This window comes from Mustela nigripes, chromosome 6 (assembly GCF_022355385.1).
Source record: "Mustela nigripes isolate SB6536 chromosome 6, MUSNIG.SB6536, whole genome shotgun sequence".
NCBI lineage: Eukaryota > Metazoa > Chordata > Mammalia > Carnivora > Mustelidae > Mustela > Mustela nigripes.
Window position 1 is genome coordinate 73,497,880 of NC_081562.1, and position 25,809 is coordinate 73,523,688.

Sequence of the window (25,809 nt, forward strand, 5' to 3'; positions counted from 1 at the left end):
TCTTGCTTCAGAATGGAAATGTACCTTTGGTTCTCACTGAAACACTGTCTTCAAAACCACTGAAGCTCTTTGTATAACAGCATCTATCTCTTGTCTGTGTTCCATCTTTTAATGTTTCTCTTACCTAACTAATCCTTCTAAGATGGCATTAGTTCTAGTTTAAACATTTTTTTAAATAACAAAAGGCTTTCCTCCTAGTTTTGACTTTAATATAGTGGTAGGGAGTTAAGATTCCAGAGGTGGCAGTTAATACTTCTGGACATTTCCTCTTTAAAGGTTCAGAGATCTGTCCGGTACTAATGGATCAGCCTCTCCTGCTGCTTGCCTGCGCGGCCACGTGGTTTGCCTTGTCACCCGAAACATGGGGCTTAGCATGTGCCTCAGCAGCTTAAGCGAATTCGGAGCAAACAGGGACTGGGAGAGTTTGAGACTGTCAATTCTTGATAACCTGTTTGGGGGGAAATGAGATAATCAGTAAATTATTCAGACCTTCCTCTGTTTTTTTTTCTGCCTTTAGTTCCTTTCCTCACTTACTGTCCAGGTTTAAGATTCTGAACCTCATAAGTTTATAAATGTCTTATCCTCTCTCAGCCCACTGTGCTCAGGTTTTATAGAGAACCATCTAAATCATTGCCTTAAGTTTTATTTCACTTGTGGCATCACCCTGAGTTTGCTTTCCTTTTCTTTTCATCATTCATGGTGTAGTTAACAGGTATTTAAAAAACTAATTACTCATGTTAAGATTAGTTTATAATATACTGCTATATTTGGACATAGCATATCTTAACTGATGTATTACAGGCAAATTTGGGCCAGTATTTTGATTCAGAATGATACCCCAAACTGATGTTTTAAAAATATATCTTTCAGGTGTGCAGTATTATAATTTGATATCTGTATGCACTACAAAGCAATCACCCCAAGTCTAGTTAAGCATCCATCACCCTACAATTGAACCACAGCTTCTTCTTGATCTAGGATTTTGTTTTTGAAAACTGACATAGATTTAACACTTGCCATAATACACTTCGGTTAAAAGTCTGGATGCCACCTTAATTCCATTTTAGATTGTAAGATCTTTTTAAAGAGCATGTAAAAACATTCCCAAATGTTGATCAGTTACTGTTTTTCCCATTATTCTAAACATTTTTCTTTTATAAATCAACTGACATATCCTAGAGAAGAAGGTACAAAAGTACTGGTGATTACTAGATTTCTTTCAGTAGATTCTTAAGAACATTGAGGAAACTTACCTTGGGTTTATGTCACATTCCACATTTTAGGCAGCTTAAAGTCAGTATCAGCCTAAGAACTGTAAGTGTAAACAGTTTGTAGTTGTATCTTATAGTATTTTGTTGACTATTAAAAATGTAAACTAACTTGGAAAATAGATAAACTCTGAAGTTTGAGACAGGAGTTCATAGGACTTTTGGAAAGATCAAGTTCAATAGTGTATAAGGTTACTTTGAAAAAATCAAACTGGCAGTTCTGTTTTCCTTTGTGCTTTTAATAAGCACTATTAAGGGCAGTTTATACTTTTCCCACAATTTACTGTTGGAGGGGTTGGCAAGGAGGAAGAATTTTAAAGTTAGCACATGATAAAAATTAAATCTATGGGCTGAGGCCTTCCAAAGAAAAGACAACAGAACCTCTTATTTACGATAGCTCAGGTTGCCAGTTACACATGCCATCTTTTTCTGACCCTGTTATCTGTCTGAATAAAATCCCAGATGGTACTGGATGTTGTGTTCTCCTTGTCAAAGAAGATGAACTTTAAGTTCATGTCAGATCCGATACAGTTGGAATAGGTTTTGGAACATGTTCTTTTCAGGTTGCATCTGGAGGTGGTGGGGTTGGAGACAGTGTTCAAGAACCAACAACAGGCAACTGGAGAGGAATGCTGAAAACTTCAAAAGCTGAAGAGTTATTAGCTGAGGAAAAATCAAAGCCAATTCCGATTATGCCAGCCAGCCCACAAAAAGGCCATGCTGTGAATCTGCTGGATGTGGTAAGCCACGCGAATGGGTTACGCACTAAGAAGATAACTGAATTACTAGGAAAGCACTTCAGAAAAACTCAAGGAACTGAAAGTCACAAAAACTTACTGAACTTTTAACCGTTTCAAAATGGCACAAAAGTGAAATTTTTTTCTTTCCCTCACTCCATTTAGCCTGTTCCTGTTGCACGAAAACTATCTGCCCGTGAACAGCGAGATTGTGAGGTCATTGAACGACTCATCAAATCATATTTTCTTATTGTCAGAAAGAATATTCAAGACAGGTTAGTACTATAGTACTAAATCAGACTCTAATACTGCTCAGTTATTCCAGAATTTGTTGTACAAATACACGTGTTTTAAAATTTTTAGGCTTTTATTCTAAATTAATGGATCATCTGATTTGGTTTTGCAGTGTGCCAAAGGCAGTAATGCATTTTTTGGTTAATCATGTGAAAGATACTCTTCAGAGTGAGTTAGTAGGACAGCTGTACAAATCGTCCTTATTGGATGATCTTCTAACTGAATCTGAGGACATGGCCCAGCGCAGGAAGGAAGCAGCCGACATGCTGAAGGTATTACTGTCAGCGGTTTTTAATTTTCACAGTTGGGTCGTAGATACAAACACTGCATTGTTAAAAAAAATGCATTCTTATCCTTAGAGATAGATAGTCCTCCTATAAGGACTAATCTTTTTTTTCACTGGTACTTGATTAGACTTTTAGGTTCAAAACCAGAGGAGATACTGGTTAATATAAAGTTACTACATATAAAGTGGAGTGATTACGCCCACATAATTCAGATTTTTTTAATATCAAGAACTTAATAAGAATCTACAGTTGTTTTTTTTTTTTTTTTCAAATATAGGCATTGCAAGGAGCCAGTCAAATAATTGCTGAAATCCGAGAGACTCATCTTTGGTGAAGAGAACTATAGAATATGGAGACTTTGTTGACTCGAAATTTGCTAGTTACTGCCTACTTGAGTAGAATTTTATTTATGAACTCCTGTGTATTACAATGGTATGAATCTGCTCATGTGAAGAGACTGGCTATAAACTGAAAATTTTACTCTGTATTGCAGAACAAATCATACAGTTAATCCAAATAATAAATGGCTGTTTCTAAAGTTGCCCAGTACCTATAAAATACATCAAGTCTTTCTTGTGACCATTTCATTTGAACTTAAAAAGAGCTGTTAAATGTTCTAGTTGTGCAAGCAGTTTGCCTGTGGATAAGATGACCTGTGTAATCTGTTAGTAGTATTAAAGCTGCTGCCCTAGTCCTGCAAGAAGAATGCACAAGACACCATTTCCTACAACTGTAATGCATGCACAATATAAACTGGTCTGGCTTTGAAAGATGTGAGTTGACAGGTTACTCACAGTCATTGTATTCCACCTGTCCTTCGATTTATAGTTTTACTGAGCTTTGCTGCAGCCTTTGATGTGTAAGAAAGCTGAAGGCACAAGAAGGTCTGGAACGTTGACAGTGACGCAGTGTGCGTGTGTAGCTATGCAGCCCTTCCACTTCTGGGCTCATGCTACCCTAGGGCGTTAAAAATCAAAGTATCTTTGATCCTTTCTTAAACCTGGAAGGATGAATTATATTGTTCTGCATTAAAAATCATCTAGACTTGATTTTCAAATATAATAATTCAGATCCATCTTTAAATTAGATCACTTACACCATGTCCCAAGATTCACTTGGAACTGGGACTTAAAACCAAATCCTGTGGTGATCACTGAAGCGTATCTTCTCTAATAGTTGGTTAAAAAAAAAAAGTTACTTTTGCTTCACACCAACAAAATACATTAGAAAATACTCTATTTTAGAGTGGAACTCTATTATAGAGTAGAACTCTATAATCTAAAGAAAAATACCTAGACACAGCCACACATCCGAAGGCTTAGGCTACTAAAATGCATTCAAAGAGGTTGGGGGTGAGGTTTAGAACATATTCACATTTTATTAAAATTCCCCAGGTGATTCTTGATATGAATTACATTAAAAATTTTTTTAAGATACGGGTCAAAATCCTTAAGGCATTTATTTAGCTCCATCTCTGACAGATACTATATTTCCATAATATAGAATTTACTGAACATGTTAACCTTTCTCCTAAGTTATGACATTTATGAAGAACTCCTGGCAGGGAAAGCATGTCTGGCAACTCGAGCTTACGGTACCCATTTACTAGCAAACAACAGGCTCAGCAACTGACCTCAACCATGAACAGATTCAGTCTTCTCTAATATGGTACTCCTTTGAATCTGGGAGCAGTACCTATCTGGAGAGAAAGCACACTACCTAAACGTCTGTTAGAACACACTCTGAAGTCACTCTACCATTCTTCAACCTCAGTATAGCCATCCATGACTGACTTACTTCAGATACATCAGATGACTACCATTTCAGCCTTTTAAATTTGTAAGGGGGCGGGGAACTTAACAGGGCACCATTCTCCACATCAAACATATTTCAAATTGGAAATGTTACCTTTAAAGATAGGTTACGGTAATGTACTTGCTGGCACTACACACCTTGTACAAGAAAAGCAGAGGCAAGAAAGGTTTGGAAAGTTAGAAAACTTCCTTTGTTGGCTCTCAAACTGAGTGAAGCTCTGATATGTTTAGACGATCTGACATTTACAGTGGACACCTGTATGTTCTTGCTATGTAAATAAAATTGCTGGTATGAAATGACATTAAAGTTTTGTCAATAAATGAATTCTTCTTAACTTTGCTCCCAGAGAAGGTTCAGATAAACTATAGTTTAACTCATAACATAAATCTAATTGGAACATAATACAGCTTACACTGTATAAAAGTTTTACAAAATTTCCTATTAAATTCTCACAATTCAGAGATTATTACATCTCCAGTTTCACACATAAATTCAGTGATTTGTTCCATGTAATCCAGGTAGTAAATGGCTAGAATTTCAACACTACATGCTTTGCTGCCTATACGGTTTTCTAGAAGGAATCAGATTGTGAACCATTTTGTATTTGTGTATTTCACTTAGTCCTCAGGGAAATACACTGATATTACCCTGATTTTTGAGATGTGGAAACAGTTCTAAGAATTAATTTGCCTAATGTATAGAGAGCTTAATTAGGTCTGGACTCTAAGTCTGGAAAAGTTCCCTTACCTGAATTCCTTATGATATTCTCCTGTGATTGGATATTGGTATAATATTTATCTCTGTTTTCACTCTAGTTACTTTTCAGTTTATCTCAAGTTGCAATCTGCTTGAAGACAGACGCTGAAACTTAAAGCTAAGTTTCCAAATTTATGAAATACTGCTTCCTCAGTAATTTGGCAAAACAAGGCTGTGAGTAAATTTAATTATACTGAAACACAGGCAAGGGACTAAAACACTCAATTAGAAAACTTCTGAAAAGTACGGATTTTTGTTCTTTGAAAGCTAACTTTCTACTGGAATTTCTACTGCCAACTATGGCTTAATGTATGTAATACTTGTCTTCTTAAGGAGAACTGGATTTAATCAACAAAATTCAGAAAATTCAGAAAAAATTCAGAAATTTACAAGTTTCCAATACTATTTTTCACATTTCTAATGTGAACACTAGAAGCCCTGCTGGTGTCTGTGAGTCAGATCAGGGAGATGAACCCCCGTTATAAAAGTATCCATGAGTCCTTACGCCACCCTCTTTTTCACTGTTCCTCCTCATCTCTAAAAAGGGAACAAAAAGGATAGGATAGTTCTTCCATGAAATAGAATTTTTAAAAGATTATCCCTGGCAATCATAGTTCTATGGTAGTCTGTAACACCTGCAGCTCAGCAGATAAAATACTGCATTATTACACCAGCATTTGTCTTAACCACCCTGTGGAAATAAGAAAATTACTCACACTCTGAGACCTAGAGAGTACTCCATTCTCTACGGTTTGACTTACATGAGCAAAAGTGTAAGTTCTGGAGCCAGCCTTTGGTACATCTTAGGAGATGGGTAAGTTTGAACCACCTGAAGGATTTTTCATCATAGCTGAAGCCATTTTATAATGTAGAAATTCCTTTTTCCTATTTTTAATAATGAAAGTCCATTCTTAAGAATATGTTGTCCAACAACCAAAACACACTCAGGATTCGTTACTTGTCTGTGATTTATACTGACTCCACCTTCTGTGATCATCCGATGCCTAAAAATAGAAATGTTTAATTAGAATCATTTGACTTACATTGCAGAGGCTCTGCAAACCACTCTGAAACCACTTAGCAGTGAATTGTTACCTTCATGTTCACTCTACTAGATTCTGCCTCCCTCAAATGCTTTTTGAAAAGGAGTGGATTTAAGGCATAAGTTTCTTGTTTAGTGGAGAAAAATCTAGGATATTTCATAGCTCTACGCAGAACTCTTCAGTTGGCAGTGGTTTAAACATGAATAGCGGAATCACCTGGAGAGTGATTCCTTAATCACAGAAAAGAAGCCTCCAGAAATACAAAGAGGACAGTGCTGCTTTTTGTGAGTTCCCATGAGATACCAGTCGCAACTATGTAGTCCTGTTATAGAAATCTTTAGGAAACTTATGAAACTGGAAAATCATTAGAAATTATATTATGAGACTATGCAAATAATAGCATTGTTAAAATGTTGAGAATTTTTAAAGTGAAATGGGCTGATTTCAGAGATGGATTATCAGTAGCTTATCTAATTCCAGTTTAGTAACAATTTTTTTGATGGTGTATGTAAATAGGTTTTACTTCTGTTATTTACTTACTGCCCAATTCATTCAACAAACATTTATAGAGCCTTTACTATACGCTAAATATAAATAGTACTGCAAACTAGTGGAGAGAGCCAGACTATTCCAGAGAGATTAAATGCTGTCACCAGTAGGAAATATGACTCTGGGTGCACACTGGGTTGGTGGGGGAGCTGGAAATTGTCCTGCAAGAGGAGACATGGAAACTGGGAGGGTGAGTAGCAGTTACTTCCACAAATAGGGTGAGGAAACATAGGGAGTAGCTGGAAAGAAGCAAACAGAAGAAAAGGTCTAGAAGCATGAAAGTCCTTGGGAGCCCTTGTGAAAAGCAAATGTTCATTTTCTCTTATCTGAATGTTACCAAATGACAAAGAAACCACTACTACACATGGTTTCATAAAACTCAACGTTTTCTATTTAAGGACAGATTTCTTTCTCTTAGGAAGTGTTACTTTGGTCTGTTTGCTATAGTTTCCAGATCATGTTCTCATTTTGCTTAAATGGCAGTCTTATTTAGCTTATACAATCTAAAAAAAGTCAATATTAAGAACTCTGTCTAAATCAGATATGCTGTCATCCTAAGTCATGGTAAAATTTCCAGTATCAGTAAATAAACCACTAGAAAAGTTCAGAAGAAAATAAAAAATGCTTCCACAGTAAGGAAAATCCTTAGAACCAGTGACTCACTCTGGAGAGGTATATGGCACCACCTGCAATCCAGTGTACATGAAATAATGAGCATATTAGGGAATCAGTAAGGTGGAATAGCAAGTGATAAGAAAGACAATGGATATTTTCTCTCTACAGAATAACTAAGGGCTTTTTAGAAGAAAGGTAAAAATCTAAAATAACTGAAAGAAAATAGCAATTTTAACAAATGTCATTTATAATCATGACTAGGGGCTGACAAGCATATGACTTAACTGTCAAACTCCAGGAAATGAGACACCCAGGGTTTTCTGGCTAACCAGTGCTTTTCCTTCTAAATCACTCTATTTCAGTTTTAAGTGCAGAAGCATCAAGTATATGCTGGATTACTTTTTTGTGGAACACTTTTATTCCCTCATAATCCCACATAACTGATGAAAACGCATTCTACCTACGTCTTGATAAGAAAAATGGAATTCTCTGGGGTGCCTGGCTGGTTCGGTTAGTTAAGTGTCTGCCTTCGGCTCAAGTCATGATCCCAGTGTCCTGGGATCAAGTCCCAGGTCTGGCTCCCTCGTCAGTGGGGAACCTGCTTCTCCCTCTACCCCTTGCCCAGCTTGTGTGCGCTCCCTCATGCATGCGCTCCCTCCCTCTCTCTCTCCCTCTGTGTCTCTAACAAATTAATAAAATCTTAAAAAAAAAAAAAAAAGAAAAGAAAAAAGGAATTCTCAAGAGGAGTAGTAGGTAATTTATAATACTAGTTTTAGGAAGTAACATCATATGCTTACTTCATTTTCAGAAATTCAACTAATATTCTTTAAAATTTTTATTTATTTGTCAGAGAGAGAGCAGGTATGCACACAAATGGGGAGCAGCAGAGGGAAAGGGAGAAGTAGGCTCCCCACTGAGTAAGGAGCCCAATGCAGGACTTGATCTCAGGACCCTGGGATCATGACCCGAGCCGAAGGCAGATGCTTAACCCACTGAGCCACCCATGCGCCCTCAACAAATACTGTAAACAGGTTGGGCAACCCCTCTATTCCCTCAAAGATGACACAGACTGAATATGAGAGGGACCATGTGAATCTCTTAACTTTGGTCTCAAATTGTGACCATCCATCCCCAAGCTGACTAATCCCAGTGCATCTGCTGATCACAGTGGTCCCTTCAATGTAGGCCTTTCCAGTGCTGGAGGAAAAATGGGCTTAGATTTAAGGAGAGAAGTATGGGGGTATGAGAGTTTATAGAAAATTTAGAGTATTTTCAACAATAGGTTCTCAAGTTTTCACTTTAGTCTTGGACTAACCTAATTTCTGCCAAGAATAAGACACCTTGTGGCACTACAGAAACATGCTGTGAACTGTAACATTTACTGCTGAATGAACAGTGACTGAAAGTTAAATCATCTTACCCTCGGGGACCATCTGGAATGGCATTTGCTTTGCGGCACGTATCTAGGACACTTGTTCCTGGGTCAAGAACTAATTCAGAAAATGAAGCTTCTTTAAACAACTCTCGTAACTCTTGATCAGACATGACCTCCAGGGCATCGATGCTGCTGTGATAAAGGGCCTGTGTACACCTGAAGAACACATCGAGAACCACATCACGGGAGTGCTTATCCACAGACACATTCTAATAGTTCTAAAACAGCAACGTTTATCTTGTAGAAGTCATACTTAGCTCAAGATGATCTTTCCCACAGAGGCTATTCTAAAGCACTTAAGTCAGACACTGACAGTCCTTACAGTGGCAAATGACATGATAGCCCTAATAAATTTTCTCAAGTCCATTAACTACATAGCTTTATCCAGTGTTAGTTATTCCTAAAGGCCACCTTTTAGCAGAATCCAGCCCTTCTTGTCCATGAACAAGCTTTGTAACTTCTGCAGCGAGTCGTTTCTGAGGACCCCGCTTTTCTGGCTCTTTAACATGCAGCTGCATGATGTGGTCAATCTCTGGAAGGGGCAGGAAAGTGAAGAGCTTCAGGTACCTGTGGGACAAAACATACATTGCTGGTGTATACAACACACCTAATTTTTGTCTCCAACTCCCTTTCCCTTCAAAAGACATCCTGCCTACTTTTAAATTTACATATATTTTTAAGATTCATTTATTTTAGAGAGAGTGAGTGCATGCATGAACATGAGTAGGGGGAGAGGGAGAAAGAATCACAAGCTGACTCCCCACTGAAAACAGCCTGATGCGGGGCTCCATCTCACAACCCTGAGATCATGACCCACACCCAAACCAGGATTCAGCTGCTTAACCAACTGAGCCACTCAGGCGCCCCTAAACTTATTTTTCATTATGAAAAATACACATACAGAAATGTACCCCAAATAAGATACCCATGCACAGACCAGCCAGACTGAAGATGTTACTGTTCTGCCATCTTCACTTCAGATCTTTCCTTTTGAAAAGGCATGAAATAATATAGCTCTAGATGCCAACATATTCCCCTCCATGCCCAGGAATAAGCTAACCTAAATTTGTACCTACCCTTCCTATGCATGTTTTAATACTTTTGTTTTCTGTATATGTATCCATCAATAAAAAATGTGTAACTTAAAAATTGACATTTTATCTGTAGCTTTTAAAAAACACATAGAAAGTATACAAATCACAAACATAGTTTAAGGAATCAAAAAGCAAACATCTATGTAATTACTCCCCATCCAGAAATACCTCGTTTCTTCTACTCAAGAAAATCCAGATGTTTTTACATACACTTCCGCCTTTCCAAATGAACCACTCTTCTCCCTTTTCAAGGTAATCTCTTTGTTTTTTTTTTAAACTTCTACTACTCTGATATCCCTTGGGAAATGTCGTTGCTTTGTTTTGCCAGTTTTAGGCTTTATAAATGGGATCATACTGAATATATCTTCATCTTCAGCCTCTCTGGCACATCAGTATATTTGGCAAGAGACGCATTCACGTTGCTGTGTCACCGCTGTTACGTACAGCGTTCTGTGCCGTGACTACTTCGTATAAAGTATTTATGTAGACAGTCTACTGTGGATATCTGCGTTGCTTCCCCTCTTGGACAGCTGCTAATAACGCGGCTATGAATATTCCCATGTAGTTCTCTTGGTGCACATGTGTGCTCATTTCTTTTGGGGACGAACCCAGGAGAGGAAGTGTAGGGTCACAGGTTTATGTGCATATTCAGGTTTAGTAACACAGACACCTACTTTTCCAAAGTGGTTCTGTAAGTGCTGCATCTATGTCTGACCCTAAGTTTTGGATTGCCACGGCCTCCATGCCAAGCACTCCCCCACACAAATGAGCTGCTGCCTGCTTGCCACAGTTGAAGGCTCATGAGCCAGGCAAAGCAGCCAGCCACGGCTGCACAGCAAGTTCCCCTTTTAGAAAGCTGTGGATAGGGGCGCCTGGGTGGCTCAGTGGGTTAAAGCCTCTGCCTTCGACTCAGGTCATGATCCCAGGGTCCTGGGATCGAGTCCCAAATTGGGCTTCCTCTTTGGTGGGAAGCCTGCTTCTGCTGCTCCCACTCCCCCTGCCTGAATTCCCTCTCTCACTGTGTCTCTCTGTCAAATAAGTAAATAAATTTAAAAAAATTAGTGATCTAATCATCTCCTTAGTCCACATGGCCTTGATCACACAGCTCTGGAGACACTGAATTACTATGGCAGCAGTGACACTTTAGGAGAGAGACGACAGGCAATATACAGCAGAGGTGATATGCAAAACCGGGACTGGTGGGATGGCATCCAGCGAGTGGTGCTGTGTTCCCAAGTGCTGTGACCTACCTGGTCAGCCAGTTATTGTAAGATGGGAAGGTGGGAAGGTAAGGCAGACCCCATAGTTAACTACAAGTACTACCATGCAGTCCTGCTGACAATACCATGTTCCCACTGTTCCAGATGCAGCCTATCGATAGTGATGTCGATAGGAATGACTGGGGGCACTCGCCTGGGCCCTGACCACTTGTGGTGAGCCCCTAGAGACATGACCATAGTGACCCAGATGACCCCCTCTTCATTTCTAAAACTGAAGAGGCCCCAAATGACCTGGAGTCCAGAGAATTCTTTTCATGAGGTGCTCTCCCTAATTAGAGGGCAGCCCTACTACATTTTAATGGGACTGCTAAAACCATTTAAAAGGCACTGGGGGGCCCTGATGGGTTGCTAGATGTAGTGGAGATTACTATCCAGGCACCCAGATGCTTCAAACCTATGCCATTACACACCCACTGCCCCAGAGGGGTTTCCCCTTGAGCAAATTTCCCTCAACCAAAAGGAATCCCTACCCCCTCCTTAGTAAACTCCCAACTTAATTTTGTCCTTTTCTGAAAATACACAGATTAAACTCTCCTGGGAGTTATAAAATTTCAGTATTCCTGGTCACTTAATATCTGGACAGCCAGTCTCTAAACTCTAGGCCCTAATTAATACTAGCATTCTCCCAGCCTGCACTCCAACCCAGTCCCTGCAACTACCTCTGCCCTCTTCTCTAACCTCAGGGTTGGCAGCCACCTAAGCCTCTACCCTAGGAACTGGGTAGATCCCCAGGACTTAACCCACCTCCCAGAGGCAGCTGCCCCATACCACTCTGACAGTCCACTGAGACAATAAAAATGCATGGTCCTTTTTGTCCCTATTAGATATCAGGGCTCAAAGTCACTGTTATTCCAGACAAACCCTCTAAATTCTTCAAAGGGAAGCCCTTCTACCTACAGGGCATTCCTAGTAAAACAATCAAAGGTGTACAAATCCATCTGGATTTAACTAACTACAGGGACCATTTACTTCAAATAGCTTCTTCTGGTGGTGGCTTCCTTGGCCCTTTCTTTCCCTGTTATGGGCATGGATGCACTGGCACAATGCCACACAGACCCAGCCCAAGTTCTTAGTCTTCTTGGGGGGATTTACAAAATGGATGCCAGTGACTCTCCCTCCTGTGGGCAAAATGGTAAACACCCCCCAATACCAATTTAAACAGGGCACTAAAGGCCTATACCTTGTTACTATAGATACTGAGATGGAGTCTTTAAGCCCACAGCCTCCCCTTTCAATGGCCCTGTTTGGTCAGTACATAAGTCAGCCACTCATGAATGGAACCTCACCATTTACCTTCAAATCCTTAATACTAAGGTTTCCCCAATTAAGCGATAATTCCTAGTATTACAGAATTAATTAAGGACACACCTCTCTGGGACAAGCAGCATGCTGGCATTCACATTACATGGGTCCCAGAAGGAAAACAGAGAATAGGGGCAGAAAACTTAATTGAAGAAATAATAGCTGAAAATTTCCCTAACCTGTGGAAGGAAAAGACATCTGGGCCCAGGAAGCACAGAGAGCCCCAAATAAGAACCCAAGACACATGATAATTAAAATGGCAAAAATTAAAGAGAGAATCTTAAAAGTGGGGAGAGAAAAGCAAAGAGCGATGTCTAAGATAACTCCCATGAGGCTATCAGCTGATTTTTCAGGAGGCCAGAGGTAGCAGTGCCGTGTATTCAGAATGGTGACAGGAAAAAACTACAACCGATACTCTCCCCAGCAACGCCATCATTCAGAATTAAATGAGAGATAAAGAGGTCCTTAGACAAACAAAATTTAAAGATGTCCATCACCACCAAACGGGCTTTACAAGAAATGTTCAAGGGATTTTTTTTAAGTGAGAAAGAAGAGGCTATAATCAGGACTTAGAAAATTATGAAAGAATTTCAATGGTGAAAGCAAATAAATAGTAAAGGTACCAGATCAATCACAAAGCCAGTATGAAGATTAAAAGACAACAACAGGAAAATCACTTGTATCTATCATAATTAGTTAAGCAATACAAAAGACAAAAGGATGTAAAACATGACATCAAATACATAAAACACAGAGCGGGGAATAAAAACGTAGCAAACATGCTTTTTCAATGTGTTGAAACTTAAGTGACCATTAACTTAAAATAGATGCTATATGCATAGGATGCTAAGTATGAACCTCATGGTAACCACAAACCAAAAATGTGTAATAGATACACAAAAAAATAAGAAGAATCCAAGCGTTATACTAAAGAAAGTTATCAAATCACAAGGGAAGAGAGCAAGAAAGGAAGAAAGGTACAGAGAAGAACTAGAAAAACAATCAAACAATTACCAAAACAACAAAAGTACCTATTAATCATTACTTTAAATGTAAATGGACTAGGGGAGTCTGGGTGGCTCAGTTAAGTGGCTGGCTCTTGATTTCAGCTCAGGTTATGATCTCAGGGTCCTGGGATCAAAACCCATGTCAGGCTCCATGTTCAGTGTGGAGTCAGCTTGAGGATTCTCTTTGGCCTTCTGCCCTTCCCTCTCCATATGCTTGCTATTTCTTTAAAACAAACAAATAAATCTTTAAATGTAAATGGACTAAATGCTCCAGTAAAAAAACACAGGCTGACTGAATGGATAAAAAAAAATCCAAGACCCATCTACATGCTGCCTACAAGAATCTCCTTCAACTTAAAGACACAAACTAAAAGTGAACAGATGGAAAAAGGTAGTCTATGAAAATGGAAACAAAAAAAGCTGAGGTAGAAATACTTACATCAGACAAAATAGACTTTAAAAGACTATAATAAGAAACAAAGAGCATTAATATAATAATAAAAGGATCAATCCAATGAAGATATAAAAATCACAAATACCAATGCACCAAACTTGGAAACACCTAATTACATAACACAAATATTAACAGATATCAAGGGAGAAATCAAGGGGTACCTGGGTGGCTCGGTCAGTTAAGCATCTGTCTTTAGCTCAGGTTATGATCCTGGAGTTCTAAGACCAAGTCCTGGGGTGGGGGGTGGAGCAGGGGGGATGAGGGGGGGAAGCTCAGGTCCCTGCTTAGCATGGAGTCTATTTCTCCCTCTCCCTCTGGCCACCCCCCACTAGTGTGCACATGTGTGCCCTCTCAAATAAATCAAATCTTTAAAAAATATAGAGAAAAGTCAACAATAATACAATAGAAGGGGACTTTAACATCCCACTTACAGCAACAGATGGGTCATCTGGGCAGAAAACTCAAGGAAATTGTGGCTCTGAACAACCTATTGGACCAGATGGACTTAACAGATATATACTGAATATTCCATTCCCAAACATAGAATACACATTCAAATGCACACTGAACACTTTCCACAACAGACTGCATGTTAAGTCACAAAACAAGTCTCAATTTATGAAAACTGAAATTATACCAAGCTCCTTTCTGGAAGGTATGAAACTAGAAATCAATTTTAAGAAAAAAATCTGGAAAAAACACAGACTTGTGGAGATGTAACAACATGCTATAGAACAAATAGTGGGTCAACAAAGAAGTCAGATAATAAACTAAAAACTGCCTAGAAACAAATGAAAGTAGAAACATGATATTCCAAAATCTTTGGGACTTAGAAAAAGGAGTTCTAAGAGGGAAATTTATAGCAATGAAGGGCTGCCTCAAGAAACAAGAAAAATCTAAAACAAGCAATCTAAACTTACAACTAAAGGAATTAGAAAAAAGAACAAAGCCCAAACCTGGCAGAAGCAAAGGCGTAATAAAGATGAGAGCAAATAAAAACAGAAACTTTAAAATAAATGAAATTATGAGTTAGTTCTCTGAAAAGATAAAACTGATAAACCTTTTACCAGATTCATCAGGATAAAGAGGACTCAAACACATAAAATCAGAAATTAGGGAAGGTACGACTGACACCACAGAAATAAAAAGGACTGTAAAACACTACCATGCTTAGGGGCACCTGGCTGGTTCAGCTGACAAAGCATATGACTCTTGATCTCAGGTTTGTTGGCTTGAGCCCCACATCAGGTGTAGAGATTATATAAAAATAAATAAATAAAATCTTAAAAAAAAAAAAAAAAAAAAGACTACCATGCTTAACCAAAGAGGCAGAAGATCTGTAATGTGCGAACTATAAAACACTGATGAAAGAAAATGAAGATGACACAAACTAGATTGGAAGAATTAATAATGTTAAAATGTCTGTACTGCTCAAAGCAAACTACAGATTAAATGCAATCCCTATCAAAATACCAAGAGCATTTTTTATAGAACTAGAACAAATAATCCTAAAATTTGTATGACCCACAAAAGACCCAGAATAGTCAAGATAGTCATGAGAAAGAATAACAAAGCTGGAAGTAACACTTTTCCAAATTTCAAGATATACTACAAAGCCACAGTAATCAAACAGAATGGTAATGGCACAAAAACAGACCCATAGATCAGTGGAACAGACTAGAGAAAGCAGATATAAACCTACACTGATATGGTCAATTAATCTGTGATAAAGGACAAATCTGTGACAAGAAAATACAATACAATCCCTTTAACAAATGGTGCTGGGAAAACTGGACGGGTACGTGCAAAAGCATTAACTGGACCACTTTCTTACACTATACATTAAAAAAAAATTCAAAATGGATTAAAGATCTAAATATTGAGAACTGAAACCATAAAATAAAAATAAACTATTAGGACTATACCAAAATAAAGCTTTCATGCAGCGAAGGAAACTATCAACAAAACAAAAAGGAAACCTACTGAGTGGGTTTTTTTGCAAATGATTTATTTGCAAATGATATATCCAACAAAGGATTAATATCCAAGATATATAAAGAACTCACAGAAGTCAATACCCCTAACACTATGCATCCAATTAAAAATGGGAAGAGGACTTGAATAGACATTTTTCCAAGGAAAACATATAGACAGTCAACACATACCAAGATGCTCAACATCACTATCATCAGAGAAATGGAAATCAAGATGATAATGAAGTATCGCTTAATATCTATAACAATGATTTGTATCAAAAAGATAAGAAATAACGTATTGGTGAGGATATACAGAAAAAGAAACCTTTGTGCGCTATTGATGGGAATGTAAATTGATGTAGCCACTGTAGAAAACAATATGGAGGTTCTTCAATAATTAAAAATATACCACAAGGATCTGCTGATGGGTATTTGCTAAAAGTAATGAACTAATTCAAAAAGATATGCATCCCTATGCTCACTGCAGTATTTTTTTTTTAAGATTTTATTTATTTGACAGACAGCAATCACAAGTAGGCAGAGAGTGGGGGGGGGGAGAAGGTTCTTCACTGAGCAGAGACCCCGATGCGGGGCTCAATCCTAGGACCGTGGGATCACTACCTGAGCTGAAGGCAGAGGCTTTAACCCACTGAGCCACCCAGGTACCCCGCAGTATTTTTTACAATAGTTAAGATATGGAAGCAACCCAAGGGTCCATTAATAGATTAATGGATAAAGAAATAGTATATATACAGTGGAAAGTTACTCAGCAATAAAAAAAGAATGATATCTTGCCATTTGTGACAACTCCAGTGGATCTAGAGGGTACTACATTAAGTGAAATAATTCAGGCAGAGAAAGATAAATTCCACATGATTTCACTTATATGTGGAATCTAAAAAACAAATCAATTAAAAAAACCCCCAAAACAGAGGACAAACTAATGGTTGCCAGAGTGGGGGGCTAGGGGATGGGAAAAATAGATGAAGAGGAATAGAAGATACAGGATTCCAGTTAAGGAATGAATAGTCATGGGATGAAAGATACAACACAGAAAATATAGTCAATGGTTTAAAAAAAAAAAAGGACTACTACGGAAAATTATTATATGTCTAACATATTGAACAACTTAGAAGGAATGAAAAATTCTTAGAAACATCAAATCGTCCAAGACAATCAGGAAGAAATAGAAAATCTGAACAGATCAGTTACTTGAAATGAAACAATCAATAATCAAAACCTCCCAAGAAACAAAAGTCCCGGACCAGATGGTTTCAAATGTGAATTCTATCAAACATTTAAAGAGCTAATATCTACTCTTCTCAAACTATTAAAAAACTGAAGAGATGAATGCTTCCAAATACATAGTATTCGGCCAGCATTACCCTGACACTAAAATCAGACAAAGACACTTCAAAAAAAAGAGTATTGCAGGCTATATATCCTTGATGAACACAGACACAAAAATCCTCACATATATTATCAAACTGAATTCAACAATACATTAAAAGGGTCATTCCCCACGGTCCAATGGGATTTATTACAAGGATATAAGGATGGTTCAATTTATGCAAATCAATCAACATGATATACAACATTAAACAAAAGATAAAAAACCATACGATTATCTTATTAGATGTAGAAAAAGCATTTGACAAAATCAACATCCATTTATGATAAAAACTCTCAACCGAGTGGGATTATTGGGAACATACCCCAAAATCCAAATATGAAAAACCCACAACTAACATCATACTCATTGGTGAAAATCTCAAAGCCTTTTCACTAAGATCAGGAACAAGGCAGTAATATCCACCTGTCACTTTATTTCAGCATAGTACTGGAAGTCCAACTACAGCCAACAGGCAGAAATAAAAGGCACCCAAACTGGTAACGAAGAAATAAAACTGTCACTATTTGCAAATGACTTGATACTATATAGAAAAAACCCTAGGGGCGCCTGGGTGGCTCAGTGGGTTAAGCCGCTGCCTTCGGCTCAGGTCATGATCTCAGGGTCCTGGGATCGAGTCCCACATCGGGCTCTCTGCTCAGCAGGGAGCCTGCTTCCTCCTCTCTCTCTCTCTCTGCCTGCCTCTCTGCCTACTTGTGATCTCTCTCTCTGTTAAATAAATAAATAAAATATTAAAAAAAAAAAAAAAAAAGAAAAAACCCTAAAGACTCCACCAAAAAACTACTGGAAGTAATAAATTCAGTAAAGTTGCAGAATCCAAATTAACACACAGAAAACTGTTCCATTTTTATACAGTAACAACAAAGTAGCAGACCAGGAAATCAAGAAAACAATCCCATTTACAACTGCATCAAAGAGTAAAATACTGAGGAATAAATTTAATGAAGGAGTAAGAGACCTGCACTCTGAAAACTATAAAACACTGATAAGAATGTGAAGAGGACAAAAATAAATGGAAAAATGTATCATGCTCATAGGTTGGAATAATATTGTTGAAATGTCCATACTATCCAAAGCAAAATACAGATTTTATTTATTTACTTTTGCGTGAAGTACATATTTAAAGCAATCCCTATCAACATACTAACAGCATTTTTCACAGAATTAAGAACAAACAATCCTCAAACCTGTATAGAACCACGAAAGAGCTCAAATAACCAAAGCAATCTTGAGAAATAACAAAGCTGGAGGGATCACACTCAGATTTCGAGATATATTACATAGCAATAATAATCAAAACAGTAGGGAACTGGTCCAAAAATATACACACAGACCAACAGAATAGTGAGCCCAGAAATAAACCTACGCCTATATGTTCAATTATTCTATGACAAAGGAGCAAGAATATTCAATGGGGAAAAGACAGTCTCTTTAATAAATGGCGCTGGGAAAACTGGAGAGGTACATGCAAAAGAATAAAACTTGACCACTTGCTCACACCACACGCAAAAATAAACCCAAAATGGATTAAAGACCAAAATGTAAGACCTGAAACAATGAAAGTCCTAAAAGGAAATAGGCAGGAACTCTTGGGACATCCACCTTCGCAATATTTTTTGGATTTTTCTCCCCAGGCAAGAGCAACAATAGCAAAAGTAAACTATTGGGAATACACCAAAATAAAAAGCTGGCGCAATGAAGCAAACTATCAACAAAACGAAAAAGCGACTTGCTGACTGAGAGCAGATATTTGCAAATGATATATCTGATAAGGGGATAATACCCCAAATAGATAAACAACTTCTACAACTCAACACCAGAAAACAATCTGATTAAAAAACAATCTAATTAAAAACAAAACAAAAAACCAAACCAAACCAAACCAGACATTTTTCCAAAGGAGAGAGATAGCCAACAAACACATGAAAAGATGCTCAACATCACGAATCATCAGGGAAATGCAAATCAAAACCACAATAAGATACTGCCTCACACCTGTCAGAACGGCTAATATCAAAAAGACAGGAAGTAAGTTTTGGCAAGAATGTGGAGAAAGGGAACCTTCATGCACTGTTGTGGGGGAATATAAACTGGTATAGCCATTAAAAAAAGAGTAGAAAGGTCTTCAAAAAATTAAAAATAGAAATTTGATACCATCCAGCAGTTTCACTTCTGGGTATTTACCTGTAGAAAACAAGGACACTAATTCAAAAAGATACGTGCACACCTATTTTCACTGCAGTATTATTTACAACAGCCAAGAAATGGAAGCAACCTAAGTGTCCACTGATAGATAACTGGCTAAAGAAAAATGGAGTATTATTATTACTCAGCCGTAAAAAAGAAAGAAATCTTGTTATTTGCAACAACATGGGTGGACTTTGAGGGTATTATGCTAAGTGAAATAAGTCACTCAGAAAAATGCCATGATTTCACTTGCATGTGGAATCTAAGAAACAAATGAACAGATAAAACAGAAACAGACTTACAAATACAGAGAACTGGTGGTTGCCAGAGTGCAGGGGATGGGTGAACAGATGAAGGAGATTAAGATATACAAACGTCCATAAAATAAGAAAGTCACAGGGATGAAAAGTACAGCACAGGCAATACAAGCAATATTATAATAATTTTGTAAGGAGGCAGCCAGTGACTACAATTATTGTGATGAGCATTTCATAATGTATATAAAATGTCAAATCACTATGTTGCACATTGGAAACTAATCTAATATAGTATGTCAACTATACTTCAATTAGAAAAAAAAGGACAAAAAAAAATCTGATGCCTCTAAGTGCCTGACATTTTAGTTGCCAAATTATCCATTTTATCCACTGAGCCACCCAGGCGCCCCCCAAATTATCCATTTTAAAGACGTTCATTTTGAATAAACATACTGCCAGCTGTTATGATACAGTTAGTAGCAAACCAACTAGATCCATTACCAGGTCACCCTTACTCATGAAGTTTCTCTTCTAGAAAGCCCTAGATAAGGGACCACTTGAGTGACCCTGTTTCTCCCCTTCCTGTTCCCTAATTCCTGCTTTTATGTTTTAAATTTCCCAATAAAGGGTGAACCTACAAAGCCCTAGGCACCCCACCCTTTGTCTACAATAAGGCTGTGGCCTAGGTCCACACTCCCTCCCTCTCTCTACCCAGGGCCTTCTGTGTGGCCCTCCAGGACCTGTGAGTAAGAAATTTTGTTTTTCAGATTTCCCTGATGGTTGTTGCTGAGATGCATCAGGCAATCATAAGAACCACAAAGGCCAGTCCAGCCTCAACACTGGTTCTGGTCAGGGAAAGGTCTGTGGGGCTTGCCACAAATGGTATGTGCCCAGGTGAGTTCCTCAAGCATTTCTAGTCAATAGCATCACTAGCAATTGGCCGAGACTGATACCACAATTAAGTTCACTCTCCCAACACCTTGGAACATTTTCACCAACACCTGGTATTGCTAATTCTGTTTCTCCATTCTGGAGGGTACATAACAGTATTTAATTGTACCTCTATCTTGCATTTTCTCCTCATTATTAAGGCTGAGCAACCTTCTCAGATGTTTTGGGTCTTTTGGACAGAATCTCTCTGAAGTGCATGCTCAAGCCTTTATGTTTCTATTGGGTTGTCTTTTTCTTATTGGTTTATGGAATTTGAGTATAAGCTCTTTACACTTTTAGTACATGTAATGGATATTCTTCTACTCTTAATGGTGACTTCAATGAACAGTAGATCTTAATTGTAATTTAGTCAAATCTTTATTTGTATCTCATTTGAGGATCCTTCCCTATCCCAGTTATGAAGATATTTTCCTATTTATCTTCTGAACACATGATTTATCTTTTGTTAGAGTTAGGTTGATAATCTACCTGGAACTGATTTTTGCAAACCGTGTGAGACTAAGTTTCATTATTTTCCCCACATAAGACATCTAATTATCTAAGTGAAATTTACTGAAAAGATTGTTTTATCCTGATGTTCTGCAGTGCCAAAGAGATCACGTGACCACAGATGCTGGAGTCCACCTGGATTCTCTAATCTTTACCATTTAGTCTCTTTACTAAATCTTAAATTTAAGCTTGTGCTTTAAAACCAAAAATTACTAGAATTAAGATTTTAGAAGAGTTGCTGGATACACATTTAGTCATAGAAATTAATTGTATTTTTTATACATTAGAGCCAAATAGAAAAGGAAACTTTCCAGATGTCAGTCTTGATACATCAAAACCCTAAAGTGTATCATCAAATGTTTGAAATAAATCTAAAGGAAAAAAGTTTAATTATAGTAGTTTGATAAGGCATATTTTCCACTCTGGAAATGTTATTTTTGGTTAAATTCATCTTTTTTTTTTTGTTGCAAGTCTAATTTTCTCATTAATTTATATTCTTTAAAGAGTTTAAGATGCGAATTAATGAGAAAGTCATTTTTTAAAAAGGATTTTCAAAAGATGTTATAAAGAAAACAAACTTTAGAGACAAAGGTAAAATCAGGTTTAGTCAAGTTGATGATAAAAGGAGTGAAAAAACTAGAATACACAAGTGGGAGTGTCTTAAGTACTTGTTAGATGTAGATCACAAACTTGGCTCTAAGTTTTCATCAATCAGTGGTTTTCTGATCTAACCAACAAAAAACTGTTCAGAAGAACAGAATTGCAATGTTCTGGGTCTTAAACGAAAATCTAAATGAAAACAAAAACACAGAAACTATAAAGGGTACATACAGATTCAATGGCTAAAATTATGAGTTTATAAAGTTAATTTTTCTCAGGATACTATGAAGAACTCACCTTTCTACCAAATCATCCTGCTGCCTGACAAAGAACTGATACAATTCAAATGGGGAAGTCTTCTCTCGGTTTAGCCAAACAGCATTACCAGCCGACTTTCCCAATTTTGCTCCAGTTGTACTTGTAATTAGAGGAACCGTGATTCCAAATACATCTTCTCCCGTCAACCTAAGCATAAAGAAAAACTTCATTATGTGCTTCAAGCACAAGTGATGGTAAGTTCTGCAGATCCTTCTTCAGATTTCATTCTGGTCTCTTGCTCTAAGAAAACTTCCTTCACTTTGTAAATCTGAATTTTTGTTCCTCTTAATTGCACTCAATTCGTTTTGACATTTGTCATTTTAAACTGCAATGGACGGAACCAGTGACTCTGAGGTAGTTTCTGCATCACTAGGTCCTAGAAAACTGTAAAGTCTGAGGGAGAACAGGAAGGAAGACTGGGTAAGGGGAAATCAGGTAAAGACACTTAAGAATGTTTTAAGGAATTTAAAAAATGAGTTAGCCCTGTAGTTGAACTCCCTCAAGAAAATGCGATTAAAATCTACCTTATTTGCCAAATATCTGGAGTTGGAAAAAAATCTGAGATGCCAACCAAAAACTAACACTAGCTTCATGGGACCTGCAAGGCTAAATCAGAAACTACTCTAGGAGACACGGTCGCATTCAAGCATAAACAACGAAAAGCAGAGTTACTAAAGGGAAGCAAAATACACAAGCTGTATTCTGAGTAGTGGTCTATTTCCTGCAAAGCTCTAAGAATACGTTGCATGCCTAGTATCATTAATTCAGCCCTTCAACTTTCGTGAGCTAGTCACATTAACACCATTACAGACTTAGCGGAGTAAAACCCACAAGGATTCAAAAAGGGCGTCATTCCCCAATCGTTAATAGTTGATCACAGGATATTCACGTGTAAATTATTTGGTCACAAGATTTTTCCTGGGTCTAAAGGAGCTTACTTGTGGATAAACTCGTATCCGGACACGATATTGCCCAGCTGATCAGATCCACCCAGCTGGACCCGGCATCCATAATGCTTGAACAAATAATAGAAGTCATAAGCCTGGAGCACCTGGTATAAAAACTCTGCCAAGCTCATGCCCTCGGGACTCTTGAGCCGGGTTTGGACGCTCTGACGGCTCAGGAGCGTGCCCATGCGGAAATGCCCACCCACAGCCGTTAGGAAGTCCACCAGGTGCTGCTTCTGGTACCAGGCCGCATTGTCCAGTACCGTGAAGCTTCCCCAGGCCCGCCCATTCGCGAAGAGCTGCTGGTGATTAGCCACCATGGCCTCGAGTCCTTGGCGTAGGGCGCGCGCATTGCTTCGCACGCGCTCTGGTTCCAGCGCTTCCCGCTCCTTGGTACGGCCGCTGGGGTCTCCCAGGCGCGCGGTGGCACCTCCTACCAGTGCGATCACGTTGTGGCCCGCTCGCTGGAAGTGAAACAGGCCCAGCAGCGCTAGCAGATGCCCCACGTGAAGCGAGTCGGCCGTGGGGTCGAAACCGCAGTAGATGGTCTGAGGAAAGTTGCCCGTGCCACGGTCAAAGAGCTCTGGGAGCTCTATCTTCGTACCCGTCTCGGGGAAGAACTCCTTGAAAAGACCCCGAGCCTTCTGCATCGCCAGCAACCCCTGAGCGCCCGAATGGGCCTCACGCGGTCCCAGGAGCAAGACTCCTGATGGGCCTGGGGTCCCAAACCACCGGCCGCGGGCAAAGCACCGCAACACGGGGGCCGCCATCTTGGCGTCGGCACGAGGGGAATGCTGGGATTTTCTGGCTCTCGCCACACCCCCCTCAGTGCCAGCCTCCTACAATTTCTACGGAAATCGCTTCCGTGTATTTCTGCGCATGCCTGAGTGGGGCGGGGCGGCCACTTAGCTACGGAGCTTGAGTTCTCCGCGGACGCTGGAGTTCTGACGACCCGAGTGGGGATTGTGTTTACCGTCAGTCATCTTAAATTCTCTAAAACTTTATTGACTCATTCGTAACGTAGGTGTGTCTGTGATAATAGTTCCTACCTCACAGGGCTCTTGTGAGAACTGAGAATGAAAGCTCTTGGCACCTGCTGTAGCTCTCTACAGATGTTAGATTTTGTTTTAATTTTCACCTGAAAAAATTGTGGTGCACAAGTTCCTTCGAATTCTTGGTTCTATGGAAAAAGTCCATAGAGGTTGTCCATAGAGGTTGTAACGGGTTAGAAATTGGTTTAACTTAATGGAGAGTTACGGAGTTGGCGTGGCGACCCGAACTCGGGATAGCGATTCCCCGCGGAGGAGAGCGGCAGAGGCATCGGCCTACATTAGTTTCTCCAGGAGGTGGCAGTCTTGCCCAAGCTATAGCGGGAACAAGCCCTACAATAAATTAAATGCAGGAAACCCCAAGTTTTATTTATCTATTTAACAATTACAGGTAACCAGGTGGGACACAGCTTTAGTATAAGTGGATTCAAATTGGTAATCGCATTGCCGCAGCATGGCAGGTGCTGTCAAGACTCCACTCACCAGGGATGGGGTTCTCATTACCGGCGTGCTGGCACGGAAACCAGCTCCCAAACCCTATTTTGGAGTCTCAATTCTCGGACCACTTTCAGTACCAGCTGTGTAAGGTCGAGTTGGAGATTCGTGTGCAGAAGGGTCACTGGGGTGTACTCTTGGAAAAACCTCTGTAATGGAGTGATGGAGGCAGGCTTGAGCTGAGGGAGAAGTTAAATTGTGAACAGTTTGCAATAGGGGCCTCAAATACTCCCCGGGGGTGGGGGGAGCTCTGGAGTTGGGATTTCCTCTCAGATTCATTCTAAATTGAAACAAGGGACAGGCCTTGTCTATTGGCCAGCCATTAAATGTGGGATGTCCCTGGAAAGGAGGCAAAACCTTGGGCAAGGCTTTGGCAGAGAACTAGATGCAGAAATGGACTCAGCTGTGAGCTATCAGCAACCGATAAGCTCAGCAGCTGGGGGATAGAGCCCTGGGTCCTGTAGCAGACATCTGGGCCGTTGGCCAAATTACTCCTCAGGACCTTTCCATTTTATAACATTATAAAGTCATTTAACCAAATGAAATAATATTTAAAAATTAGTTTATTTGCACGTATAATTATCAGCAAAGTGAGATTATCAATGCCAAATGGTAATTGTGATAGGATTTGAGATACTTATTCAACAGGTTATGCAATAAAATCCCAAATACTTAACAAGCAGGATGTGTTCTTACATGTTGCTATTCAAAATATCTTAAAATCTGCAATTATAACCTGTTTACCTATAATTTTATTTCCCACCACTTTAATCAGAGACATATTTAAGTATGTGTAGCACACAGCAAATAGTTTTTTCTATTTAGTACTTAACACAGGAAGATCTGAATTTTTTTTTTTAAGATTTTATTTATTTATTTGACAGAGAGAAATCACAAGTAGATGGAGAGGCAGGCAGAGAGAGAGAGAGGGAAGCAGGCTCCCTGCCGAGCAGAGAGCCCGATGCGGGACTCGATCCCAGGACCCTGAGATCATGACCTGAGCCGAAGGCAGTGGCTTAACCCACTGAGCCACCCAGGCGCCCCAGATCTGAATATTTTTAAAGGCTATCGTTCATTTCTGAAGTTTCTGGTAATAAGACAGGTAACTATCTGTGGTTTTTACAGGTATGTTAGTAATCTTATACCTGAAAGTATGACTTCATGTTGTGGTTTAATTACTTAGTCACATCAGG

General features: G+C 39.0%; 2 protein-coding genes across 10 annotated transcripts in view; one reads left to right on the plus strand and one right to left on the minus strand.

Moving 5' to 3' along the window:
- The window catches only part of DNM1L (dynamin 1 like), a 49,049-nt gene extending 45,922 nt beyond the window's left edge, over positions 1-3,127 (plus strand). For all 8 annotated transcript variants that reach the window (XM_059402881.1, XM_059402882.1, XM_059402877.1 and 5 more), the window contains 4 exons: positions 1,832-2,008; positions 2,171-2,280; positions 2,412-2,571; positions 2,864-3,127. In XM_059402881.1, coding sequence (XP_059258864.1) covers positions 1,832-2,008; positions 2,171-2,280; positions 2,412-2,571; positions 2,864-2,920 — 504 coding nt within the window. In that variant the 3' untranslated portion in view covers positions 2,921-3,127. The remainder of the gene's footprint in view (positions 1-1,831; positions 2,009-2,170; positions 2,281-2,411; positions 2,572-2,863) is intronic.
- On the minus strand, positions 1-23,853 carry YARS2 (tyrosyl-tRNA synthetase 2). Of its 2 annotated transcripts, XR_009404808.1 has the most exons (6): positions 23,064-23,853; positions 22,105-22,272; positions 9,211-9,366; positions 8,785-8,955; positions 5,919-6,161; positions 1-448 (listed from the first exon to the last, which is right to left on the minus strand). XR_009404808.1 is itself a non-coding variant. In XM_059402884.1 (5 exons), the coding sequence occupies exons 1-5, from the start codon at positions 23,840-23,842 to the stop codon at positions 6,002-6,004; spliced, it is 1,434 nt and encodes a 477-aa protein (XP_059258867.1). In that variant the 5' UTR covers positions 23,843-23,853; the 3' UTR covers positions 3,719-6,001. The 2 variants fall into 2 exon arrangements, 1 of the variants encoding a protein (XP_059258867.1); XM_059402884.1 differs by lacking the exon at positions 1-448 and having other exon boundaries at positions 3,719-6,161.
- Positions 23,854-25,809: the final 1,956 nt, after the last annotated feature.

What these genes read in the sequence shown, in the direction of transcription:
- YARS2 (XM_059402884.1), bottom strand. Translation starts at nt 23,842, where the DNA reads ATGGCGGCCCCCGTGTTGCGGTGCTTTGCCCGCGGCCGGTGGTTTGGG. An exon ending in CAGGATGATTTGGTAGAAAG is followed by an intron (nt 9,367 to 22,104) that starts GTGAGTTCTTCA and finishes TTTGTCCCACAG; the next exon opens with GTACCTGAAGCTCTTCACTT. An exon ending in GGGCTGGATTCTGCTAAAAG is followed by an intron (nt 8,956 to 9,210) that starts GTGGCCTTTAGG and finishes TGTGTTCTTCAG; the next exon opens with GTGTACACAGGCCCTTTATC.